Raw genomic sequence first — 25,865 nt, 5'->3', positions numbered from 1 at the left:
TGGAATATCCTCCTCAATCAGCAATATATCTGCATTTAACTATTAACACTTAATTTTATAATTAACTTTTTTTTGTTACGGTCTTGCCAAGAGTGCCACAATGAACCATTTTAAAATATTTTAAATATTAAGTTTCTTATATTATTTTATGCCTTTAATAGAATTATTTTTAAGGCAGTTCCTTTAAACCTCTCCGAGCGTTATATTTACACCATTTAAACCCTATGCCCTGTAAGAGTGTATTAAAGGATGTCTTATATCCCTCAAAAAGCTGCATGTCCCTAATTCTTTTATGTATACTTTCCAGAGAGAATTTTCTCTAAAATAATTTTATCCAATTATGTTTATATCGATGAAATAGTTTGTGTACTTACTATTCTTATACATTTCCAATATTTGGTCTTGAATAGAGCCTGTATCAAGATTGTCAAGATTCGTCACCCACTTTGTATGTAGACCGGTTTTCTTGGGCGAATTTAAGGTATTATTCTTCATTTTGTAAGCGATGTTATTCACAGTACCCACAGTAAAATTTAGCACGGCAGCAACCTGCTAAAAAACATTTTCAATAAAATTGTAGGGACTTATTTAATATCATCAATAATTACCTCTCCGTTATCTCGTTCTTTTTCGAAATAACCTATTAAAGCCGCAATCAATTTCTGATCCTAAATATCTATTGTTTTCGGCATTTTCACACAAAGTAATATGATATATTACAGAGCGACTTAAAATTTATCAAAATAAAGGGCTAAAATAATGTTTGCCGGTTTATAACCTGTAATAATCATAACTAATATTTTGAGTAGCGTAGCGTAAATATAGCGTATATCTGACAACCGGACGGCGACCAGCTGTCAGACGTATGCAAAATTCTTGATAAATAGCAATAGTGATAAGAGGTTTTTAAGTCTTACCTATTAATTATTGTGGCTGTATAATTAACTGTAGTATTTAGATATAGTATAATGTTAAAGTAAAATATATTTGGTAACATTTTTGTTCAATTATTTTATTTAGATTAGAATTTTTTTGTCAAAGCCAAACTGAATTAAAACTCGGAGTTGATGCGGCAACACTGTAATGTTTCGTTCTCACAAATATCCGCGACGCATCACTAAAAAAAATTTGAATTGACCATAGAAAAAATAGAAATTTCACGGTATAGGCGACCTTGGGGAAATGTTTTGTTTAGTTCAATCAACTGTAGCGCTGTGATCGCAAATTGTGATTGGCAGTTTAAATTGCAGGTGCCGCCACTAACATGAAATGTGATTGGTCGATCAAATTGTGTGAAATCAGCATTTTCTATAGGCGTCCATTTTTATGTTTGTTGTTTGTAGGTTATGGTTTTTGTTTAGATCACGAAATTTTCGTTTTACGTTGTGCATATTTTCTGTTTTACATTAATTATTATGGGATAATAATATAAAAATTGATGACAATACGTCAGTGTAGTAAAAGATGTAGTGTACCGGGGTAAAATTCTACTACGGAAATTAGACATCGTTTCCCAAAGAATGATCTCGATACTTTCCAAAAATGGGTTGATCAAGTAAATAATAGTAAGTTACCTGGATAAACCACAATGCAAATATATCAACGTCATGGTGTTTGTTATGGACATATTAGTGAAAAATTTAGAATTATCCTTCCTCCACGAACAGGTATTTGGGTAAATGCATATCCATCATTGGTTTTATCAGGTACATATAAAATTATCTATCTACTACATGTCTGTTTATATATTGTTTGTTTACAGAAACTCAAAAACTTATGAAGATGTTAGTAGTAATAAAATTCAATTAATCTACCAAGTTGTGCGTATGTTGTCAATGTGATGTCTCTACATAAAGAAGTCTTACAAGAAGGTAATAATTAATATAACTGGATAATTAGTAGTAATAAATACTACTTTTAATTGTAAAATATCCCTAAAATATTTGCAATACTTTAACTTTTTAGAACAATCAGTGTTCAATCATTTTATAGTAGAGGAATTATATATTTAAATTTGATTGCCTTGTTAAGAAAATATTTGTTATGGTGCCATCAATTAAAAATTTAATTGCTACTTTTAGGGGATTTATTAACTTAAAGAAATCTATTTTGTCTAAATTTACAAATAACTACATTTGTTTAACAAATCTTAACCAAGATTGCTTAAAGATTTTTGTTGGATCTATTAGAGGTCATAGAGGTAGAAACAGCATCCTTCCCCTAGTATGTTCGAGAAATTTCTAAAAGGGCTCATCATTTCATTTCTTTCACATCATTCGCCTGGAGCAAATTGTGAAGAAGATGAACATGTTGGCGCTTTAGATAACTTACATTATTTTTTAACTGGAGATATAGCATCACCAGAGGTTGTAGAATCACCAGTTGAGTCTATATTTTCAGTTCCAGAGAACTTTGCTCTGAGGAAAACAAGAGTGGAACGTTGCACGTTAGTCTATATTTCAGGCTATTTGATAAAACTTCTGAGAAAAAAGACAACGTGCAATATCTGTCTACATTCTACATTAAGTAGTTCCACAGATCAAAAACTCGATACTGATTTTATAGAAGCGATGCAGCCGCGTAGACCCAAATTAACAACTCCATCAAGACTGTTTTACTATACTGTTTGTAGATCTTTAAGCTATCTCTTTTATTTAATACCTAGATTTTGTCATAAAAATAGCATATCTGTTATTCTGAGAGATGTCTTAAAAAAACACATAAATTTTAAATGTTTCAACTGCCCAGTCCATAGCGATTTTGAAGACCACATTTTAAATCTTATTGTCAAATGTTCATTGTATTTTTGGGTTAAACAAGTTAATTCAATATTAACAGGGAAGGACTTAAAGTTTACCTTCAGTATAGCACAAATACAAGATAGAACTCTAATAGATCCTATAAAATTGATGGCACTAAACAAATACGAAAAAGGGAGCAGGCGTTATAGAAGAGTATTTTAATTATTTTGTCTGGAGTATGGGGCTTTTAATTTTTTTTATTTACATTTTTGTAGTTTATTTATTTTTGCTTTTTGCAATTATGTATATTTCTGTTGTTTTTTATTATTATTTATATTATTTACATTTATGTATATTTGTATAGGATTTTATTTTAATAAATTAGTTTTTTAAATTAAATTCGATTTTCATTCAAATATTATTGGCCAGCAAATGTGACGTCATAAAATAGTCACGTGAAATGGCTGACCAATCAAAGCAAATTATTTTCCTTACAGGATTCTATATAATATTTTTAAACTAACCAATCAAATTCACGTTGTCAGCGCCACCAATGATTGGACTAAACAAGATTTTGCCCCACCACTTAGCATTGTAGTTGCACACCCCTGGAATTGACTAGAGAATAGAAAAATATACATACAGTCGAACATAGAACCTCTCCCTTTTAAGTCGGTTAATGAAAGAATGGAAGACGAACTATTATTATTCCGGACTCTTAAAACTAATAAAAATCGAGAGAAAACACAAATTATATTCCTTATCAACAATTTAACCTAACGGTAGGAATTCATAATGGACAATAGTACGGTTTGAACCATACCCGATTACAACATCCTGAAATTTAATAAATATTTTAATTTGTACGCGTAAAGTTCGGTAAACGCTGGCGCCCGATTGTTTCGAATAACTCAAGTTTAATTATGCCTTTGAAATAAAGCCGGAACTAATTAAAAAGTGATTTTTTCGAGCCTAGAACTCCTCCGGAGGCAATAAAATGCAGGATTTTATTAGGATACAAACTGTAAAAAGCTCCGAAATTCAACAACGCCGTTATGGGCCTCGCTCAACCGGGGAAAATTACAAGTCTCGGCGGATAACTCCCTTATTTTCTGGGCGATTTTTTTAGCGTACCGCCGAGAGAAATGTCGATCAGCGTTTGGGTCGGGTGATGTCGAGACCACTTTTAAAGGCAAGCTGATTTAATTAGCAGGTGGGGAATTTAAGCCTTGTTATGCATAGCGCCCTGATTATAATTAAATGGCAGCTTAATTATAATATAATTGTGAAGTGTGTTTTCCTGAAAAACCACAGTGTTATTATATTAGTTGAAGAAGGTAAATTTCAACTATATCTGCCTATTCAGGTCTTGCTTCGCTTTGTTCTACTTCTCATTACAAGAGCTGAACTGGTCTCCTGCGCTGAATAGTGCGGGCAAGATATCTTAATATAATTAAGCCTGATCACGTCTCAATGCATTCCAATATGTTGGCAGACATGGTGTATCGTCTCTAGTAATTAGGTTATTTTTATGTGATCTAATACCATCACATAGTTATGCGCCGTATTAACTATTGTATTGTTTTTGTATTTCTTTTGTATTCTTGAATGTTTTTATTAACTGCCCTTGTTTATTTTTTATATGTAAACACTTTCACAGTTTGAACAGTAAATTTGGTTTCTATGGTTTATCCCTAAACATAAAATATGTCTTATTGTCTCCTCTGATATATTGTATTTCTTTTGTATGTTGTTTATCGCTTCTTCTGTAGGTACGTTGGTGAAACAAGATCAAAACTTCTAGCAGATGTCTTGATTCCATAGTGATATTTTCTGTGCTTGGGGGACTCTTATTAATGGAAATTACTTTAATTTTAAAATAATTTTGCAGTTAGTATACTTATTATATTCTTGAATGTTTTTAGCTTCTCAACGATAAACAAGTTCCTCAATAAATATATTTATCGGATAGTTTATGTTATGTGTATTTCACTCAGTTCAAGACTTGCGTTGTTTACATGCTAAGTAATAAAATAAAAAATATCCTTTACTATAAAGCCTTATCATTAACGAAAATATCATTCAACACAATATCATATGGTATAGGAGTTTCAGAAAACCAAATGTTGTGTTATTGTTTATAATTATGATATTTTAAAGTTTCCTTTTTACCAACGACGATTTATCTGGACTAACCACGGGTCTTGTCGTGGATTATGGATTAGCATGGATTACCAGTAACCACTTTAGAGACCATCCCAATATCCACTCTTACCTAGCTTAATTACTGGCGTGACTTAGATGGTTATTCATTATCAGATTTTACAATATTGTCTTACTTAAACATATAATATGTCATATTGTCTGTTCTGATATATTGTATTTATTTGTTTGTTGTTTATCGACTCTTCTCTAAGTATATTGGTAAAGAGTGATACCACATCAAAATTTCTAGTAAATGTCCTGATTCCGTAATAATATTTTCTTTGCGTTCGATGAAGTGCCTTGAGTTCTTAACAAAATAATCTATTCGGCATAGGATTGTTGTTGTTTTGCGAGGTATCTAGTTAAATGTTAAATGAAGGTCCGATATAGCTTACGGTTGTTCTCAATGGGAAATCCTTCTTGTACTTCTTTGGGAGGCTCTTATTAATGGCAATTGTTTTTGCCCTTTTTAATTTTCTCCAGGAATCTGTTGGGATAATCTGGTATGCTGGATTATTTATAAATGTTTCCATTCGTAGCCTTTTCTGCCCATTAGTATAACTAGGTTTCTTGGACAATAACGATGTCTAAGACAATTAGTGCTTTTATTATACCTCTATTGTTCAGCTCGTGTAACGAGAAGTAGAGTAAAACGAAGATAAACCTGAGGATGACAGAAAAGATTCCGTCAAAGCATCATCTAGAGTCTTGGTTTGCGTAGACATAAAAATACATTTAAATTTTCATAAATATATTGCTATTTCACAAATTATATTTTCTACAACGATATGAATTTTATTGTTTAATTATTGAATTGAATTAATTTTTTAACAAAACAAACGTTTAATTTAATATAAATAACATTTTCTTATGTCCTTTTTAGTATCAATTCGTCATTAAATTGATCTTGAGTTATTTGTAGATAATAATTCCTAAAACTACTATTTTCATATTGTGCCTCTATTATATTAACTATACACACATCAGTTCTACTCTGCTTATATACAATCTATAATCAAATTTTGCACAATTTTGTTATTATACTGTCAGGGGCTTCTAGAAAGTAGCTATACATTTTCAAACTTTCAACCAAGTGTCTTAGAAATATTAAATATTGCTTTCGTTGAATCGAATATAGGTAAAGCAAGAATTAACCAGTGGCATAAACATTTTTTAAAATAGACGTGATATATAACATACTGAAATCACCGGAATTTGTGGAATGTTGGCTATTGCAATAAAGCATATTTTTATACTCCTACTAACATTGCACAGCTTGCTTGTAAATTTTTATCAAAGCACCACCATAAGCCTCAAGAAGTGCCAAGCGTAGCCCCACAAATTTTTTCCCAAAAATTTAAACTTTGAAACTTTGAAGGGTCTTCGTTTTCAATCATAAATTAGTTTAAAAGTTAATCGCTGAAACATATTTATTCGCAACACAGTCCTAATAAATTACCGGGTCTACCAGAAAGTAGTTACAGGTTTTCCTACAAGATGTTATTAGGCGTAAGTATACAACGGTTTGATTTCAAACATATGTCATGTAATTCTACTGATATCAGGTTCAAAACTATATATGTGATATTTTGCGAAAAAAAACACCATGCATCGATTTGAATCATGCATTGATGTAAAAACAACCAGAGTGGGTCCTATGACACGATAAAATGATTTTACAGTATGATAACGTCCCGCCTCATAATGTAAATCCGGTCAAGAAAGCGTTGAAAACACTTCTCCACTCTCTCCATGTCCTAGACCATGTTCCGTCCGATTATCAACTTTTCACATCAATGGGACATGCGCTTGCAGAATAGCACATCTGCAATTTCTAAAAAGTGAGAAAATTATTCAATGAATTGTTTTTGCTTAAAAATTATAATTAAACCAAAAGAGAGACATCTAGGTTTATGACGGATACACAGGCATACGGATTTACTTTTTGGTGGGTAAGAATAGATGGAATACAATTTTAAAGTATCTGTTAGTGTTTATATTAATATTTTTAATATTATATGTGATTTCAAGTAACTCGGCCTATCATAGTAAATCACATTTTTTGGCAATTTTTTTTTATTCAACATAATTCCCTTCAAAAGTGATACACTGATTATAGAGACCCTCCAGCTTTTCGATACCATTTTTGTAGTACGATTTGTCCTTTGTTTCAAAATAGGCCTCAGTTTCGGCGATCACCTCTTCATTCGACGAAAATTTCTTCCCAGCGAGCATTCTTTGGAGGTCTGAGAACAGGAAATAGTCGCTGGGGTCAGATCTGGAGAACACGGTGGATGAGAAAGCAATTCGAAGCCCAATTCATGGATTTTTGAGATAGTGCATTGTCTTGGTGAAGCAACACTTTCTTTTTCTTCAAATGCGGCGGTTTTTCGGCGATTTCGTCCTTCAAACGGTCCAATAGCGCTATGTAATAATCGCTGTTGATGGTTCTTCCTTTTTCATGGTAGCTAATGAAAATTATTCCATGCGCGTCCCAAGATACAGACGCCATAATCTTGCCAGCCAACTGTTGCGTTTTCCCACGCTTTGGAGCGGGTTCATCGTGTGCAGTCCATTCGGATAACTGTCGATAGGACTTCGTAGTGAAATGATATAGCCATGTTTCATCCATTGTCATATATCGACGCAAAATCTCGGGTTTTCAACGTTTGATCATTTTCAAACTCTGCTCCGAATCATCAACTCGTCGTTGTTTTTGGTCAAAGGTGAGCTCACACGGTACCCACTTTGCACAGGGCTTTCTCATACCCAAATATTCGTGAATAATATGATGTACACGTTCAGTTGATATCTTTAGAGTGTCTACTATTTCATTCAAGTTCAATTTACGGAAACTCGGCATCAAGTCAGGTTTTTGCTTCAACTATATTTTTTCCCTTCAAAAAACAATATTTTATCAACATGCGAAATTCCTTTTATCCATTTTTACGCACTAACAAAAGGTGTTTCACTCCAAATGCTATAATTCACGAACTAATGATCCGACAGCTGTTAAATTTATACACGCATCTTTTGAGGGTTAGAGCTAACTAAAAAGCATATGGATTTAATTCGAGTAGCGGCATCTATATGTCAGGCCGGGGACTTTTCAATTGAACTGTTATTAGAAAGATACCTTTTTACGTCTGCACTTCTCAACTGTTATTAGTTTAAAAGGACATGCGACGACCGAGTATTTGACAGAACAATATCGAACTGATATTCGGCCCTTCGATCAAGATCCAATGGATATTTGTTCGGATATCGTTGCACAAACCGAACGTTATTTGAATACGAGACACAGTGCCGAATTTAAATATTTACCCTCTGTGGGCGAACAAGAACCCTTTTTTGTCGGAGCTCCGAACGAACCGAATAGTCCGTGCAATTTCATCTCTTTCATCTTGTTTTATTCGATTTATAGCGCGGGATACGTTACTCATTTCGAACACAAGAGACCGCTTTATGTACCATTTGTTTTAAATCGTCTAAACGCTTTCTATTTTCGAGTAACTGAATGAAAGTTTTCGCACGTGTTCATTTATTTCTTGAATGTTATATTGATTTTGTTCGTGGCAAATTGTTAACATATAAGTTTGTAAATTCACAGGCTGTTATTTTGTGTACGTTTACAAAAAGCTTAGACTACAAATTAGAACAACGAGTTCAGATTGATTCTTTCAATGATACAATAGCAGATTCAAGATTCTGGTTTTAGGCTGAGTTGCTTATTACAGGAGCTCACGAAGAAAGTTGTGGTACAAATTAGTAAATTTAATTTAAAAATATTACCAATTGAAAATTACCAGAGAATTGTCAGAAAATACAAACCAAAACATTTGCTATTTGGGAAATAAATATATTTTTAGTATGTAAGTTCCACAAGAAATTTTCGTAACTATGTAACCAGATTATTGACAAAAAGTCTTGCAAATTATCGGCAAACATAGAAAAATAATTTTGCTTCATTTTCACATATGTTTTATTCCAAGGCGCTAGCTTAGGCTTACTAATTAATAATATATCATTTACTTTGAATTATCGCTTTTGGTTTCTGAGATATGTGGCATTAAAATTTGAAAATTTTTAAAAATTGGGAAAGTTGACGAGACGTCATGTACAAAAGACCATATTAGATAGAAAGTGGGATCATTTACATTCTCTACTATTCTCTTTAGTTTAATTCCATTTGCGGGTTTTTTGCCTTTTTGGAAATTAAGAATATGGCTTATAATTTTGCTTGATCTCTTTTAATTGTCGAGATACGAACCATGAAAATTGAAGATTTTTAAAAACCGATAGATTTTGTAACGCTAAAATTCGACTATTTGAAAATGTTGTTTCCTTTGACGTCTTTCACTGGTGAATGCAAAAATAAATTGCTAATTTTCACATATTTTGTACTCTAAGGTAGAGTTATTAAAAGTACGAGTTCATTTTTATTTAAATTCTTTTAGTTTATGAGAATGAAATTTGAAGATTTTTTAAAGTCGCTAAACATTCAAACTTTTATCCTTTGCACAAAACTTATAATAGAGAGGAAGTTGTAGTTTTCGCCAAAAGATTCGCTGCTTTTTCTCCCATCTATCTTCAGTTTATTTCATTTCAACGGTTCAAAAAATTATCTATCGCCATTACTTATTCCATTAATTGATTAGGTAGTTATATAAGAAAAATAAATAACAGCTGAGAGTTTTCATTTTCTCAAACAACTTCTTAATAACAAACAAATCACAAACAAATCTTCTTAATATAAGGAAAAATAATTTTAATAATAAAACATATGGGTGTAAATAAATGTATAACTTTATTTTAAATTACTATGGCTTGTCTTGCCTCCTTTCTTAATTACTCCAATGCTTTTCACCGGAACTACTCATAAGGGTTCGAAGTAGTTTGCTGTAATTATTCAATATAATATTTTGCTTACTCGATCTAAAATCGATTTTTGATTCATTTAGTTGCCCTTTCGTTTTGTTGAAATAGAGCAAAAGAGATTTAAACCATAATATAAAGGGAGAGAACTAAAATTTAAATAGTAAATATATGATAATAAGCTCAACATTTACGTTAATGTAACTTCTTGGATACATTAGTATTTTTAACAATTTCTGTTTCTACGATATACAGGTTAAATTTGACATTTCTTCAATGGATTCTCAATATACGTATTATTTTCTTGGTTGTTTTTCGCTCTTGAATCGATAAACAAGTTTCTCAATAAATATATTTGATTGAATGGTTTATTTTATGTGTATTTATACTCAGTAGTTCAAGGTTTACTGTATTTGCACGCTAGGTAATCAAAAAAATAATATCGTATACTATAGAGCATTATCATTAACAGAAAAATAATTTAACACAATATTATAAATTATAGCAGTGTAAAAAAAAAATTAATTGTTGAAATCGCAGATATTTTATAGTCAATAAACAACGCCACACATAAATACTTTTATTTTTATTATTTTGTATAAATTGCAAATTTTTTACCATATATTAGCATAAACTTATTGGTTCTGGCAAATATGGCTGAAAGCTGATGATGATATCACGATGTACAAACTTGATTAGCTAACACCATTCCATAACCTGAACGGACAAGATAATTGGACAAGTATATATGACTACCACATTCGAACCATACATCATTAGCTTTTAACAGAACGAAATATGTCGGTTCAGCTAATCTACAATAAAAATGAAATCATGTCGTGTGTATAATTGTAGTCTTCTTGACGGATTTGACTACAAGGAATAAAGGAGGGTACAGATCAGAAGTAGTGGTCAAGTGTTATCTACAAAAATACAACAAGTGCCAGAAATGTAAAGAAACACCAAGATGGACTGAAAGTTTATACACCCTAGAGCAGCTGTTCCCAACCTTTTCTTGATCAGGGAACACTTTTATATTATTCTTGTTTGCAAGGACTATTATGTAGGTATAATCAAAATAAAGTGTAATAATCAAGTTTCAGTTTAATCACTGAATATGAAATTACATAAAAAGAAATTATATTTTTAGAATAAATTCCTCTACTTTTATATTAATGTGATTTCTAGCTTGCATCTCCTGTGCGAATTCGGTTATCCTAGGACAAACTATTACTCAAAGCTACAACACGCAAATCATAACTTATTTTCAAATGATTCCTTGCCTTGTTTTTATCAATGAACAATGCATAAATAAGTTGTTGAGAAAACCATAAAATAACGTAAGGCGACATCTCTAAGCTTAGTATAAGAAATTGAAAGTTTATCTTCAAAGTTGCATATTCATTATATTTAAGTGTATGAAAATATCCGCAAAGTAAGCTAAATTCATCTCACATGCCAGATTAGTAAACTGTTTCAACAAATCGTCCATTATTTCGTCAACGAGAAAAATCGTAACCTCTGCTCCCAGTTCATACAATCTTCCCAACATATTACCTTTCGATAGCCACCGAACTTCTTTGTGAAAAGTGCCTCATGGTCAGAGTTCATTTCAGTGCACAATTTTTTACAGAGACGTTTATTTAATGCGCTATTTTGATAACATTTACAACTTTTATGGTCAGTTGCAGTGTATGATTAATGCATCCAGGAAATCTTAGAAGCTAACGCCTTGCGATATATGATACAGTGCGCTGTTCTTACCTTAGAATGTTTCTATTTAACTAATATTGGTAGCCCAGAACGTGAACCCGACATTGCCGGGGCACCATCAGCACCATCATCAGTTTATCCCACATAAGATTATGTTTCTCAAAATATTCTATTATTGAGTTCATGATGTCGATACTTTTTGATGTTGTTTCTAGTTAACGTAAAATAAATAATTCTTTTTTAATCATGTTGTCGTCGTCTAAATAGCGAATAAATACAAATATTGATGATATTGATGATCGCATTGACAACAATGCGAAATGTCGGTCGACTCATCAAATTGCAAACCTGTTGCACTTTTACATCATTTGACAAAAATTCGAGGTTTGACCGTGTTATGGACAGAAGTATATCTTATATTTTTTTCTTGGCCTCTAATCCCAAAACTTCTTCAAAACCTTTTTGATCAAACACAGCTTCACGAGTGTTTCTACGACTGTATGAGGTTTTTTAGATTGTGCTATTAATTTAGATATCCCAAACGACGCTACTAATAATTTTTTTAAGGTTCTCTAATTTTCTTTCGAAGAATTCTAGCGAACGGTAAGACAAATTTGGATGTACCGTTTCTAAGTGGTGTTTTAATTTCGCTAGTTTTATCGCGTCATTTGCGAGAATGGTTACGCATATAACGCAACGTGGTTTTAATTCTCCGTTAATTTCTATCGAAATAAATCCATATTTTATATAACTATTGTTGTATTTTCTATTTTCGCTTAGGCACATGCTATGGTTGAAAATAAGATACAAAAAATTAAACCGAATACACACCACAAAAATTAGAAAATATAATATGATTGTGTAAGCTAGCTTTAAAACAAATATTTATTCTTGAAATAATATCCGAAGTAGTTTTAGTTTACAAATAATATACGAGTACGACAACTAACGGCTCACCGTACGAATCACTGTTTGCGAAACCATTGCCCTAGCGCTTCCAATTCACACGCGTTATGCAAGTACGCTACGCGCTAAGTACCGTCAATATTTTACTCCTATCTGGTAAATCTAGTGAGATTCTCAGATATTTACTAAGAATAAAATATTTAAAAAAAAATTTAACCAATTTCAGGAAATAAATAAGGAATTCACTAAAAAGTAAAAAATAATCAATCTTAGATTTTAACACAAGAAAAACGTATGTGAAATATCTAAAAATAAAAAAACCCTTATTTGTTCAACCGTTGTTTGTTGTTGACTTCAAACAGTTATATTAAATTAAATTTGTTTTGTTCGTAATTTAATGTTGTGTGTATGACACAGAATTATATAATTATTTTTGTATTGTGCAATATTTGTAAGGTTTCCCATATGGTATGATTAGTGCTTAAAAAACAAACTGAAAGGCGTTTGTACTGAACAAGCTTGGTAAGCAAACCCTTACTAAAAACCCCTCCTCTGTAAGTCAGAGAAGTTCTGTCACTGCTTTCATCATCAGCTTACTTAAGTAACTTCAAAGTATACAAATAGTTATATGTATATTCCCATGATATTTAACGAAAAAAACTTTAACTCCTAACCATTGAGCAGTTGTGTCTTCCGTCACATCAGCTCAGCAATAACATTATATCCAATTATCTTATTATATTAAAAAAAATGTGAAAATATTTTACGTGACTTTGGGGAAACTTGACTTTTTGAAATTTTGGGGTTTTCCTCGATTTCCCCGTATTTCACCATCAGATCCTGACTTGCTACCAATGGAACCACTTTGGAAGCGCACTCTTTTGAATAAAAAAAGAATTTTTTGAATTTTGAAAGAAAGAATTTTTTTCTTGAAAGAATTTTGAAAATCTGTCGACAATTGACGGAGAAATCGGTGAACATACAACAAAAATATATATAGTGGCGAACATAGAACCTCCTCTTTTTTGAAGTCGATTAAAAATAATTGTCGATGCTATGAGCATCATATCTTGGATGGCCTATAAACGACTTTCTTTATGTGCGAAAGTTCAACTCAACCAAAATTAACTTCATCTATGAAAAAATATACGTAATGAACTATCGCCTATTACGAGTAATCTAACGCCCATTGCATTTTTGATTTCGATTATCGAACAAAATCCTTTGAGTTTTATGTTTCTATTGTGAGGTACTAACATAATAAACGTCAGTTCGCGTATCAATACCTTTTCGATTTTAAAGCACGACATTTAAATCGCATAACCAAACAACGGACATCAAAGAGATTATTTAACGAATCGTGGAACGTAATGAAAACGGAACAATGACAGGAAAAAAAACGAAAAATCCATCGATGCAATCGTATCGATCAACGTAAGTGCACCAACAATGTTGTGGATTGCGTTTGCACGTTCATATAGAGCCGACAGTGAACTAATATAGGAACGAGTGCCGATACTTCGCTGGGATCGATCGGATCGCTGGATATTTGTTTGATTGTGGTTACGCGAGCGCACGCTATTTGAATAAAGGCAGCCGGCCCCCAGTTTAAACATTTACTTATTGCTAGTAAATGATTCGCGAGAAAAATAAGCTTCTTGGTCTGACATCGTACCAGTACTGATCTAAAAATATGATATTCTTTACAAAGTAATCTTTTATCATAAATTGTCAACAACTTATCTTATTATTATTACTAGTACAACGTATTAAATTAATAATGTTTCTCTCATAATAAAGTAAAAGGAGTAATTCAAAAATAATAAATAATAATAGTTATTAAAAAGTGTTTTACAGCATTTTCAATATAAGATCAGAAATGTATTTGATACATAACATTAATTAATATAACAAATGCCACTACATTAAAATATATATAAACTATCTCAAGTACTAATACTCATTTTTTAACTTGCACTTGACTAAAAATAATTTCCATTAACTTTATATAATCAACAAAGTATTAATAATTGTAAATTACTACGCCACTGAACATTATAACAGAGTATAATAAGTAAGAATATATCCAGAACTGTAACGATTTCAGAGCATCAAATTTAAGCATACATGATCTTTCTTTACTTTTATATTATAAACATAAATATGGAATATTAAAGGAAATAATACATATATACATATATATATATATATATGTATGTGTATATATATATATATATATATATATATATATATATATATATATATAAATATATATATATATTTATATATATATATATATATATATATATATATATATATATATATAAATATATATATATATTTATATATATATATATATATATATATATATAAATATATATATATATTTATATATATATATATATATATATATATATATATAAATATATATATTTTTTTGTTTTGTTTCAGATTATGGGTGAAGTACATTTTAGTAAGGTCATTTTATTAATGGTAATAGTTACTTTGATGGCTATAGAAACCGAAGGTATTCTAATTCGTCTATTTCAAAAGTTGCTGTATTTTATAACAAAGATTTTGGAAAAGTTTTTTAATATACCTGTGAGTTTTATAGGATAACATCTAGAATGATATAGAATATATGAAATATTTTGTGTATGTTTATGTTGTTTTATTTATTACCTAGTATGAACTGATCGATTTATTTTAAAATTGTTATAATGTTATATGAAAAGATAAAGGTAATAACTATGTTGTAATGTCGAATATTTTAAGTTGAATAACTTTACATTTTTATTACGTAACATTAAAATTATATTTCTTACTGAAAAAAATTAATAACACAAAACAAAATTACGATTTTTACCTCTTATTATATTATTTTGATCTCAGCAGTACCTTAAATGTAAAAAACTCAATCAATGATATTGAAATACTAATTTAAAATAACATTTGTATATAAGCAAATGGTTGATGAAATACCAGCTATTGGAGCAGAGTTAATGGTCGTACTGGACAAGCATCTCATCCAAAAATGGGACAATCTACTAGCTGAGCAAGAGAAATCTCAAAACCAAGTAAATGTTACAAACAAACAAACAAAATATCTATTCAAGTAAATTGAAAATTCAATAGAAATAAATGAACGACCATAAGAAATAAAATAAATAAAAACCCTGTTCAGGTAAATCATAAGAGGTCTCTCATGACTAATTTTAGCGCAGTCTGAACAGTAACCAGGATATCCAAGACATGCACTGTATACATAAATAGTGCCTTTTCTGTTTTTTTTGTAAATAACAATTTTTACGTTGCTTTCTCATTACGTTTCCTGCTTCCTTCCCCTCTGGTATTTTCAAAACATGTTTGCTGATAATCGCTCTGGAAGTAGACTTGGACTGAGCCTTTAGTAACCTTTTCATGACAGATAAAGGAAATTCATAAATTGGAATACGATCGCTTGAATATTAATAGTAAAGTTATGGCACGTTTCATATCAGTTTTTCTATTTTTAGGACGAGAGGGCCCTAACATATCGATATTTTTTCCCGCCATATGCAATTCTATAATACAGATCGATCAAACAAGAAAAATCGAAACCAAGCACGTAAATGACTCAACAATAGTCTTCAGAGAAAGCTGATACAACAGTACGGCACACTGATAATGCCGAACTAAATACAAGGCTTAGAATGAACATCGCACATCTAACGCACTGGAGCGTAATTGGCGTCCAATGAAAGCTTCACATTATACTATAGCGCGTTATTAGCAGCGAACTTGTTAACGAGGACAAAAGTCTAGTTTTATGACAAACAACATATATTACGTTAGTGACAGTAATTAGAATCATAAACGATGATCATAATATATGGTTGGACGTATGGTTCTTAATGTACATATAGCTAATCTTGAACAATTAAAAATATAACCATTGTAACTCAAGCCAACACTAAACAAAGGTAAACGCAATTTCCGTTTCTATCCCTATTTCTTGTTAAATAGCACCGATCTTATATCATAACATCATCCCTTCTATATATTAGCATTATAGGCTCATTATTTGCTTTCAATTAGATCACAATACAAATAATGGTTGATATTGTATACGCTAGCGCTTGTCGCATCTCAAGCACATTTAATTTAGCATAATTTATACATCTGTTGACAATAATTAATAACACTTATATTTGATTAATGCAATATATACAGTATTATAGACCGTTACAATTAATCCACCTTCTGTGTCAAGTACAAACTGTTTACAGACGCAATATATCCGAGTATAATAGGACGTAAAACTAACATTTGTAAGTAATATAACATCTTAAATTAGATAGCATGTATTCTACTCTAAATCATTTATTCTCATTTATTGTACTATTTTCAGCAGTTTAATTGTATGAATAATTTAAATGATAAAGTTATTACATTATCATAGAGTTTATTTTTTGCTGACGTTTCATAATTATTCTCTTTAATGCTAATAATATAAATTGAATGAAGCATGTGATAGTTAATTTGTAAAAACATTCCTTTCTTCCTTCACTTGTCATCTAAGTACTAACATAATTGAAAATACATTTATACACTGCTGGTAATCTCATATATTGTCTAAAACTCCATTATTCTATCATTAAGAGATGAAACATAGCAATTCCTGGTCATTATAAATGAAAAATGTTTTTCTTCTTTTCGCAAATTTATGATATTAATAATATAAGTTTTATTAAGTCGAATTGAATAGAAATAAAACAATGAGATACCATAAAGCAAATATTGATGGCGCATTGTAGCCCTAAGACCTTTGATAATATTTGTAGTAGATGGATTGTAGTGTCAAAATAACTTATATTTTATAACAGTAGTTTTTAATTTAATAATATAATTTTTTATTTATAACAGTTTATATTGTTTTTATTTATAATTATTTTATTTAGATTAGAATTTTGTTATACGTCATAATCAAAATAAACTAAAACTCACAGTTAATGCGGCAACATTGCCACGTTTTGACGTCCTCAATACAGATGACGTTAGTTCATTTCTGGTTTGAATAGAATACATATTATTGGCATACCCATAACTATAGATACGTAATTAAATCGATATCCATATATCAGTCTAGGGCATCGATAAATCGTTATATATTTTTAAGCGTAAATAAATCCAAAACGTCATTTTAATTGTTTCAAGAATGATCAATTATGTAATTTCATATCTGTAAATGATCAATAAATTATATTACAAAATAAACAAAACCATTTTTCTTTTTGGCTGGACATGGCATTGACATCGGCTTTTTGTCACGCATCAAGTTTCTTAAAATATTGGTCTTTGAAACGATGGTCTAGCAATATCAAAACTGTTAACAACATATTATATACAAGCTGGCCAAAACTATTCACTATTTCTATTAATAACTCTTTCATCATGGTTTAGAATGATCGCATAACATAACATCTTTTAGTAAATGTCTAAATTTTTGGCGTCGATATGTCGATAATTATCGGTTATACAATATATCTTTGCATCACTAAATGTACACTATAGTAAATAGTAGATAAATTGAATTAATCATATATAATACGAACGAAAATTAGACAATGAACATTTTTATTGGACATTATCAGGTTCATATCATTATTCAAAACGTTGCTCGGATTTTCCTTCAGTTTTAAATGTAAGTATCGTATCGAAGTCCTATCGACTTACACTAGCTGACATTAGCTGATATTGCGTACAAAAAATATTTATCACTTTTCTGAAGTGTTGGCTTGCTTTTGTTTGAAATTACGTCAAACATCATCAAAGAGAAGATACGCTATATTTTAGGTGTTTCTTCGATAAAGGTGAAAACACAAACCAAGATGCTGAAATATTTTGTTTGTATCGTTCTGATACTGTCTGTAACGGCCAATCAAGCACAGAAAATTGCAGAAAATATGGATAAAATCACCTAGATCTAAAGATTGCACACAAAACCGTGTGGAATTATTTAAAAAATCGAACTGGTTGTAAAACATCAATGTCAACTTTAGCCACTGGACGTGCCCTCAAAACATCGTCAGGACACATATATTGAAAGCGAGCCTCAAGAGGTTCCAAAAGTTGTTGCTGTTGCAGCTATTTAGGTCCATGATGAACTATATTACCTAAATAATTTTGACCTACATTTAACCTAATTAATTATATTAAATAAATCCTTCAATTTCATGAAGAAAATGTGTATTACTTTTTAGAGCTTATTATGATTTAATAAAGGGCTAAAAATTTAATTTTTAAATTTAAAAGCAAAAAAGCCTCATATTATTTACCTTATAAAATCCAAATATTAAAGACTCTTTATTTCATGTCCTTTCTTTACTTTTTATTGGAAGCCACACAAAGCCCCTCAAAAGCCCTCAAAATACGATTTTATTTAAAAAGTACTTTTGCTTTATTGCATCATGGAAAAACAAAAAATGATAAATAATAAATATCCATAAACCTGTGACATTTAGTTTTTATGTCAAAATAGATAGGAATTTGAATATACTGCAATATTCTTATGAATAGGAGTGTAATTAGATCAAATTAACAAAATATAAGCATGAAATTAAATAAACTAAAAAACTTAACAAGATTGTTTATTACTGAAAGACAGCCATGGCTATGTTAAAGAAACAAAACACTAAAACAAAGCTAAACTTAACTACGAAATATTAACCACCTACACTGCTCATATAATTGTACAGAACACAGGCTGTAATATTCACCAAACCCTTTACATCCAAACTATGTACAGCCAATACCAATTCAGAGAAAAATTCATAATCCATTTGTAGGAATTGTGCATCCCATGTACTTATCATGATCACTGAAGAATCTAAAATAAAACATACTGAATTTATTCGCATGCCTCACCATAACCTTATTTAACTTTATTGACCTCCATCGTCATCGTTAGCAATTGGATCATTTTGATAATAAGTACACCAATCCAAAATCTTACGTAAAACAGCTGAATTGGCATAGGAAATATGCATAATCCTTTCCGCAGCACTGCTTGTCTGCGGAGCGTCAAAGAAATCTCTGATTTTACTAGAGGGCTTGATTATTTCAAAGTCAACTTCGAATATCTCATTATCTGAAGATTGTATTTTTACTAGGCGCATGATTTCGATTCAACTATAGCAAGAGTCTTCTATATATCTCTCAAATAAATCACTACTACTTTGATCTGATAAACATATAGAGGAACGGCCTTATATAAACTCGTTAATAATGTCACCGGTGAGGTTAAGTTTTCATTCTACAACTTTAAAAACATATTTAACAAGTCGTATGTAGCAAACTGTATCAATAGTTCACCCGCATGTTACAAAATTCGATAGTTTTAATACTTCTTTACAAAAACAGCTATGTTTTACATTTGATATCACTGAGTTATTCAGAGTATACAGATCAAATGCAATATGCAAATCATGAAATATTACATTTGTTGTTTGTATTGACGAAATCTAGTTCCGAACTACTTCAAACATTTTTAGAGACGTATGCAGATGCTGCTTCGTCATATTCCAATGGTCGCTTTCTATTTCAGCTCTTTGGAAGTGGTGATTGCAGGAGCAAAACAGTTCGTAGACGATGAATTGAAAGAGCTATTAGACGAAAATCCAACTCAAATTCTCAAAAATCATTCAGACAGCTTAGCATGATGCAGTTGATGCATAAACTATTTCTAGATAATTAGATGTGAAACTACCATTTCCTACTATTTTATGATCACAGCTTCATTGCCTGCTAGATAAGCAATAAATAGCTTTCTGTGATTTGTATGAATTGTGTGTTATGGCTGCTGGGGAAAAAGAAATATATTACAACAATCCCAAGTGCAAATAGCCTTGGGGTAGTCGGAGTCCTATCCATATCGATATCGAAGCGGAATATTCATAGCCTTAAGAACTGCTGTACATATGACAGGATCAGCAAGTTATAGTTTATTACAAACTGCTAAAACCGAACGAAACTGTAACTACAGATATCTAGCGACACCATTTGAATAAATTTAAGCACGCACAATTGAAAAAAAAACAATAGCGAGTAATAAGTGCAAAATAATCCTCCTATATAACGCGTGTTACAAGAATTATGCTACCCAACGCACTCTCCTGACACAGAGCGTTCTAGTTACGATACCAGTAAGTCAATGTAGCAGAGATATGCTGAAGAAGCACAGAAATTGATCGATGATTGGATCGCTGTCAATATAACATAGTTCTTTCAGGAAAGTTGTAGGAAATAGTAAGAAGTAGTAATTCTTTTGGTATTCATTCTTACGTATAACGTTAAAACCATTTTAAGGTCGATATTTAGTTCAGTAGCAATATCACGAAATGAAAGATGTTAGCTTAGCACAATATTTTAAAGAATTTCATCAAATGTTGCAATGATCGATCAGGACGTTCATCTTTAACAACTAAATTTGCTAAATGAAAACGAACACTATATACGAGTATCCGATTACTTTTCACAGACTAAAAGCTTCTTCTATATCTAGAATATTCTATTACTATAACATGGCTATGACATATCCGGACCTCATATAATATATGGTCATCCTAATGACAACTTAACTTTGCTTACTTTAAGCCTTTGCGGCTACATTAAGATCAAATCGTCTGGAGTGTAACCACAATAAACATTTAATCAGAAATAATTTATTGTTTAAAAAAATAGGTCCCTAGCATATCAATAACGCCTTAAAAGTAATAATCTCTAAATGAAAGCAGAAAACCCCAAATCTATTTTTATGCTCGACTGTGTATTTTTTTAATGTGTATTCACCAATCTATCCGTTAATTGTGGACCAATCTTGAACATTTTTTATTCGAAAGAGCGCACTTCCGAGGTGGCCCCATTGAAGCCAAGTCAGGATCTGATGCTGGAATCCGAGGAAATCGAGGGAAACCTTCAAATTTCAAAGGCACATACAATGTTCACATGGAAGGAATATTTCTTTAAATATTATGGGGACGTACAGACAACTAATTTTATACTTTGTCGTTATTTAGGTAAGCTGATGATGAAAGCACGGGCCGCTATACCCTTCAGGGGTTTTTGAGGAGTTTTTAGTAAGGACATTCCAAAGTTGTTCAGTGCAAAAGCCGTTGTTTTCTTTTTAAACACTAATCATCATATGAATCATATCATATGAAAAGCCGTAGAAACATAAAACATTACAGACAAATTCCTCTATGGTGTAGTGGTTACAGCGTTCAGTACACACACGGGAATCGCGGGCACGATTTCCGGCGAGGGCAACAACATTTTGTTGTTGTTCTAGTTTGGTTAGAACAGGTAGCGGGCCCCGGGGCCTGAAGAGATACTTATTTTCAATCATTGTTTCTTTATTCCTATTTTTCCTTATTCGGACTGCACCTTTACTTGACATCCAATGTAATATCCAATGTATTAATAAAATAACTACCTAATTTACTGAGTATACATTTAACAAACAAGTAAAAAGAGAACAATAATAATAACAACACAAAAATAATAAAATAATTTTGTGTTATATACACAAAATTAAATTAGGAACAACACAAATCTCATTTAATATAACTGTTTGGCTTCGGCACCTACTTTAAAGTGATCAGTTGGTAGTAATTAAAATAATATTAATACTAGATAAATAGGTTTAGGTAGATATTAAGCTGAACTGTCTATATATATCAGAATATAAACTACGTGTAGTAGATAGGTCAAAAGGTTTTGGTTTATTACAATTATTACAACAATTCTTAGGAACATATTTTATATTTAAACGTTATTTTTTGGGTTTGTTTTTGGTGATTTATTATCTCAAACTGTTCCGTTCTAATAAGAAATGATTTTATCAAAAATAAGTTCTTACTTATCTTTATAATTCTCACTTAAACTAGACAGAAAAATACATCCCTTGCTAAATAAGTTATTGCTATTTATTAGAACATCAAAACTATAAAAAAAACTGTAAAACTAATTAAATACAAACTTTTATCTAGTGTTTCTTAACTTATTAATATATGATAAAGAATGAAGAGGCACCCTTAACCTCACAACCCCCTTACAGTTGTTGTTACATAACCTTTACGGGCAACTGTACGAGCTATCATGTTGAATAGGCCCTTTATTTTAAGCAGATAAGCAACATTGGTTAGCCATACTATGGTATGTGGATCATCGTTTAAAAACCCAACATCCCATTCGGATAAGTCATCTAAAACATATAAAATACATAAAAAGTAATTTTTTTTTAATTATAGCTACATAATTAATATTAGAACTAAACTAAAACTCACCTTCACAATATACAGCGGGTTCCGGGTCATTTATATGGAAAGTGCACCATTCCAAAATCTTACCTAGAAGATTTGCATCGGCATAGATAATATGCATGATACGTTCTTCGGCATCATTAGTGTTTTCAGATTCGAAGAAATCCTTAATTTTAGTAGAACATTTAACAACATCAAAATCGATTTCAAAAATCACGCCATCACATGACTTTAATTTAATTAAACGCATTTTTCGAAAAATTTTATGCGAAACTACAAAGTATTATAGAACTGTATAAGTAACAGTAATCAAGATGGCTGAAAAACTAATTTTTGACAGTTATATTTTCCTGTATTACCAACCGAGCATATAAATATATTGGTCTAGTTACTAGTTTATTGAAGTGAATTAAAATTACACAAAAAAATTTAATAAAATCATTTGAGAATACAATTTTTTTCTTTTCCTAACCATGTATAAAATACTATATAGTCATTCAAATAAAACGGCCAATGCACGTTATCAAAATGTATTACGTCAGCAAGCAATGTTGCCACATTAGAATATTTTCAAGCATTTTATAGGCAATGTCCGTTACATGTTCCGCCACATCAAACAAAATTCTGTTTCTTTTTAACTGGGGTAAAATGAGAAAGAAAAATCCGTTCCGAGCTTAAAATAAATTTTATCTTTTCATAAACTGGATTTAGCAGTATTTTCGAACTAATATATGACATGCATTGGCTGTTTTATTCAAAGGCTATATATATATATTTCACCAATTACTTCGTTGTTATTAGTCTTATTTTCAGTTCCAATAATACAAAGGATTCAGATATAGTCTAAACAAACTAGCAATGTCGACGTCGTCTTAACTAATGACGCCAAAAATGTTGCGGCATGTAACGTTGACATTTTTCCCATTTTAGTTTATTTTAGCTTTGATATAAAACAACATTCTAATTTAATTAAAATACTGAAACAAAAATATGAAATATAATTTATTTTAACGTTATAATACATCTAATGCAAATATTATCGAAAGATCCAAATTACAGTTAACTAAACAGCCACAATAGTTTGTAGGTTAGAGTTATTTTATTATGTTTACATTGAACTCTTTTCTAAACCACCTATGGTACACACTGGATGATTAATCCACCTAATTAATCGAACCTTTTAACCAAATGCTCATATATATTCTAAACAATTACACACATATCCCACAAAAGTCTTCTCATCACCCCATGTTATTATTATTAACACTGACTTATATAATAATACCACACCCGGAAAGTCTCATTCATTATCAAATTCTGAGCTACTATTCAAGTCAACAACCAAGCTGTTAGAGTTAATTCAAGCCAATGAGTGTTATTGTAGATAATTCTTTCCACATATCCAAAAAGTTCTTTCTTGTATATCTTTCTCGACCTGCATATCTACTCTATTAATGTTTCCCACATCCCATAACAATTCGATTTTGATTGAATATGCCATCTGATCTATTATCTATCTTTTTCATTCATAAGTCTAAAAAAGTAAATTGCGTAAAACACAATTAATCATTTCATTTATATTTACAATGTGACAATTTGAAATAGTTCATTCTTTAACATGGTACCTTCCAAACGTAATGTATGCTTTGCAAGTCATTCTTTAATTACAGGTATTTCCAACTACTTGTTGAAATCTTTTTGTTAGATTCCTGTTTCTAGCATGAAGAACAATATATCTACAATTAACTATTAAAATATTTTATGATTTACTAAACCTAATAAAAAGTTATTCTAACTTTTACCTTTTCCATCAACTTTTGTTTTCTTTTCACACTTTTTATTAATGTTTTGTCAAGGGTGGTCTAATGTTCCTTTTTACCTATGTCTGTACATAAAAACTTATGTCTGTACATAAATTGAAATAGCATGTATCCTTTATTTTACTGTATGCTTATTACAATTGTATTATTTTAAAAGCAATGTCTGAAAGTTGCGTTAGTCATCTGCGAGGGTTATCTTTATACTATTTAAATCCTGTATTTGAAATAATGACTTGTATCAATCAAAGAACTATATATCCCTAAGTTTTCTATGGATACTTTTTGTACTAACAGTTATATCTGAAATAAATGTATTAAATTATGTTTGTATTTAAAAAACTATTCACCGTTTTTACACATTTTATAAATTACAGTTACAGTGTATATACTAATATTCAATGCAACTGCAACACAATAAAATATTTCCAATGAAAACTCTAGTAGCTTAATATTTAATTATACTTAAATTTATTTAAGAATGGACCCCCATGACCTCGTTCATTTTTAAAGTTCGTGATTAGAGACATAATCTGTTTTCTGATTGACTATTTCACAAGGTAATCACAAATATTATGCAGCAATGTGAATTAAAACGAGCAAAGCGTCAAAACAACGTTTGCCGGTTTATAACCTCTTATCACTAATTTTTTAAAGAATTTTGCAGACATTTTACAACCGAATGAATTTTGCATTATACATCTTGATGACCTGAGTTTACTGCTACTTTGGATAGACTATATGTAGAAGGAATATAAATCTGAATAAACATCCGACTGATTTTTGCTTCAATGGTCAATAATCAGTCTGCGAATGAGAGTGAGAGATGAGAATGACATTTCTAAAGGCTCAAGCAAAGTATTATATATTACTGCTTGTTGGTTTTATTTAAATTTATATTCCTAAATTAATAATATTAATATGTGGATATGTTAACCTAAGATATCTAATAATCGATTTTCTAAAATTGTCTAATTGCTTGTCTAAACGTATATGTGAGGTTACCCTGATAGAAATAACTATGCTATACTTAATGTTAAATAACTTAAAAAACTCTGTTAAATAAACAAAGGAAGGATTAATATAAAATACAAATAATGTATCAATACCAAAACCGTTTAATCACAAAATGAAAACCAAATAATATTTCATTAACTAACCTAGCAGTTTCGACATAGTTATTTTAATGTATCATTACAATTGACAACAAATCTAACAATCCTTTTATTTCTAAATAATAAGCGACAAGAAATAAATCTAACAATGTGCTTAGATCTACATTTATGAATGCAGCATCCCATGGAGAT

General features: G+C 30.6%; 2 protein-coding genes and 1 long non-coding RNA gene across 3 annotated transcripts in view; 1 reads left to right on the top strand and 2 right to left on the bottom strand.

The window, feature by feature from the left end:
- LOC143190579 (muscle M-line assembly protein unc-89-like) overlaps positions 1 to 25,865 on the top strand; it is a 564,424-nt gene that overhangs the window by 496,416 nt on the left and 42,143 nt on the right. The window lies entirely within an intron of this gene.
- On the bottom strand, positions 375 to 749 carry LOC143191796 (uncharacterized). The gene is made up of 2 exons (XR_013004624.1): positions 609 to 749; positions 375 to 552 (listed from the first exon to the last, which is right to left on the bottom strand). It is a non-coding gene; the product is annotated as an uncharacterized LOC143191796 (long non-coding RNA).
- On the bottom strand, positions 22,480 to 22,991 carry LOC143191986 (S-phase kinase-associated protein 1-like). The gene is made up of 2 exons (XM_076397449.1): positions 22,766 to 22,991; positions 22,480 to 22,683 (listed from the first exon to the last, which is right to left on the bottom strand). The coding sequence occupies exons 1-2, from the start codon at positions 22,989 to 22,991 to the stop codon at positions 22,520 to 22,522; spliced, it is 390 nt and encodes a 129-aa protein (XP_076253564.1). The 3' UTR covers positions 22,480 to 22,519.

The sequence above is a fragment of the Rhynchophorus ferrugineus genome, unplaced genomic scaffold (assembly GCF_030347505.1).
Source record: "Rhynchophorus ferrugineus isolate W39M unplaced genomic scaffold, kcgeb_rfMv2 rfM2, whole genome shotgun sequence".
Lineage (NCBI taxonomy): Eukaryota > Metazoa > Arthropoda > Insecta > Coleoptera > Curculionidae > Rhynchophorus > Rhynchophorus ferrugineus.
This window is presented reverse-complemented; position numbering and strand designations above follow the sequence as displayed.

Coding starts and splice junctions, on each gene's coding strand:
- LOC143191986 (XM_076397449.1), bottom strand. CDS start 22,991: ATGCGTTTAATTAAATTAAAGTCATGTGATGGCGTGATTTTTGAAATC. Junction 22,684..22,765: donor ACCCGCTGTATATTGTGAAG/GTGAGTTTTAGT, acceptor TATATGTTTTAG/ATGACTTATCCGAATGGGAT.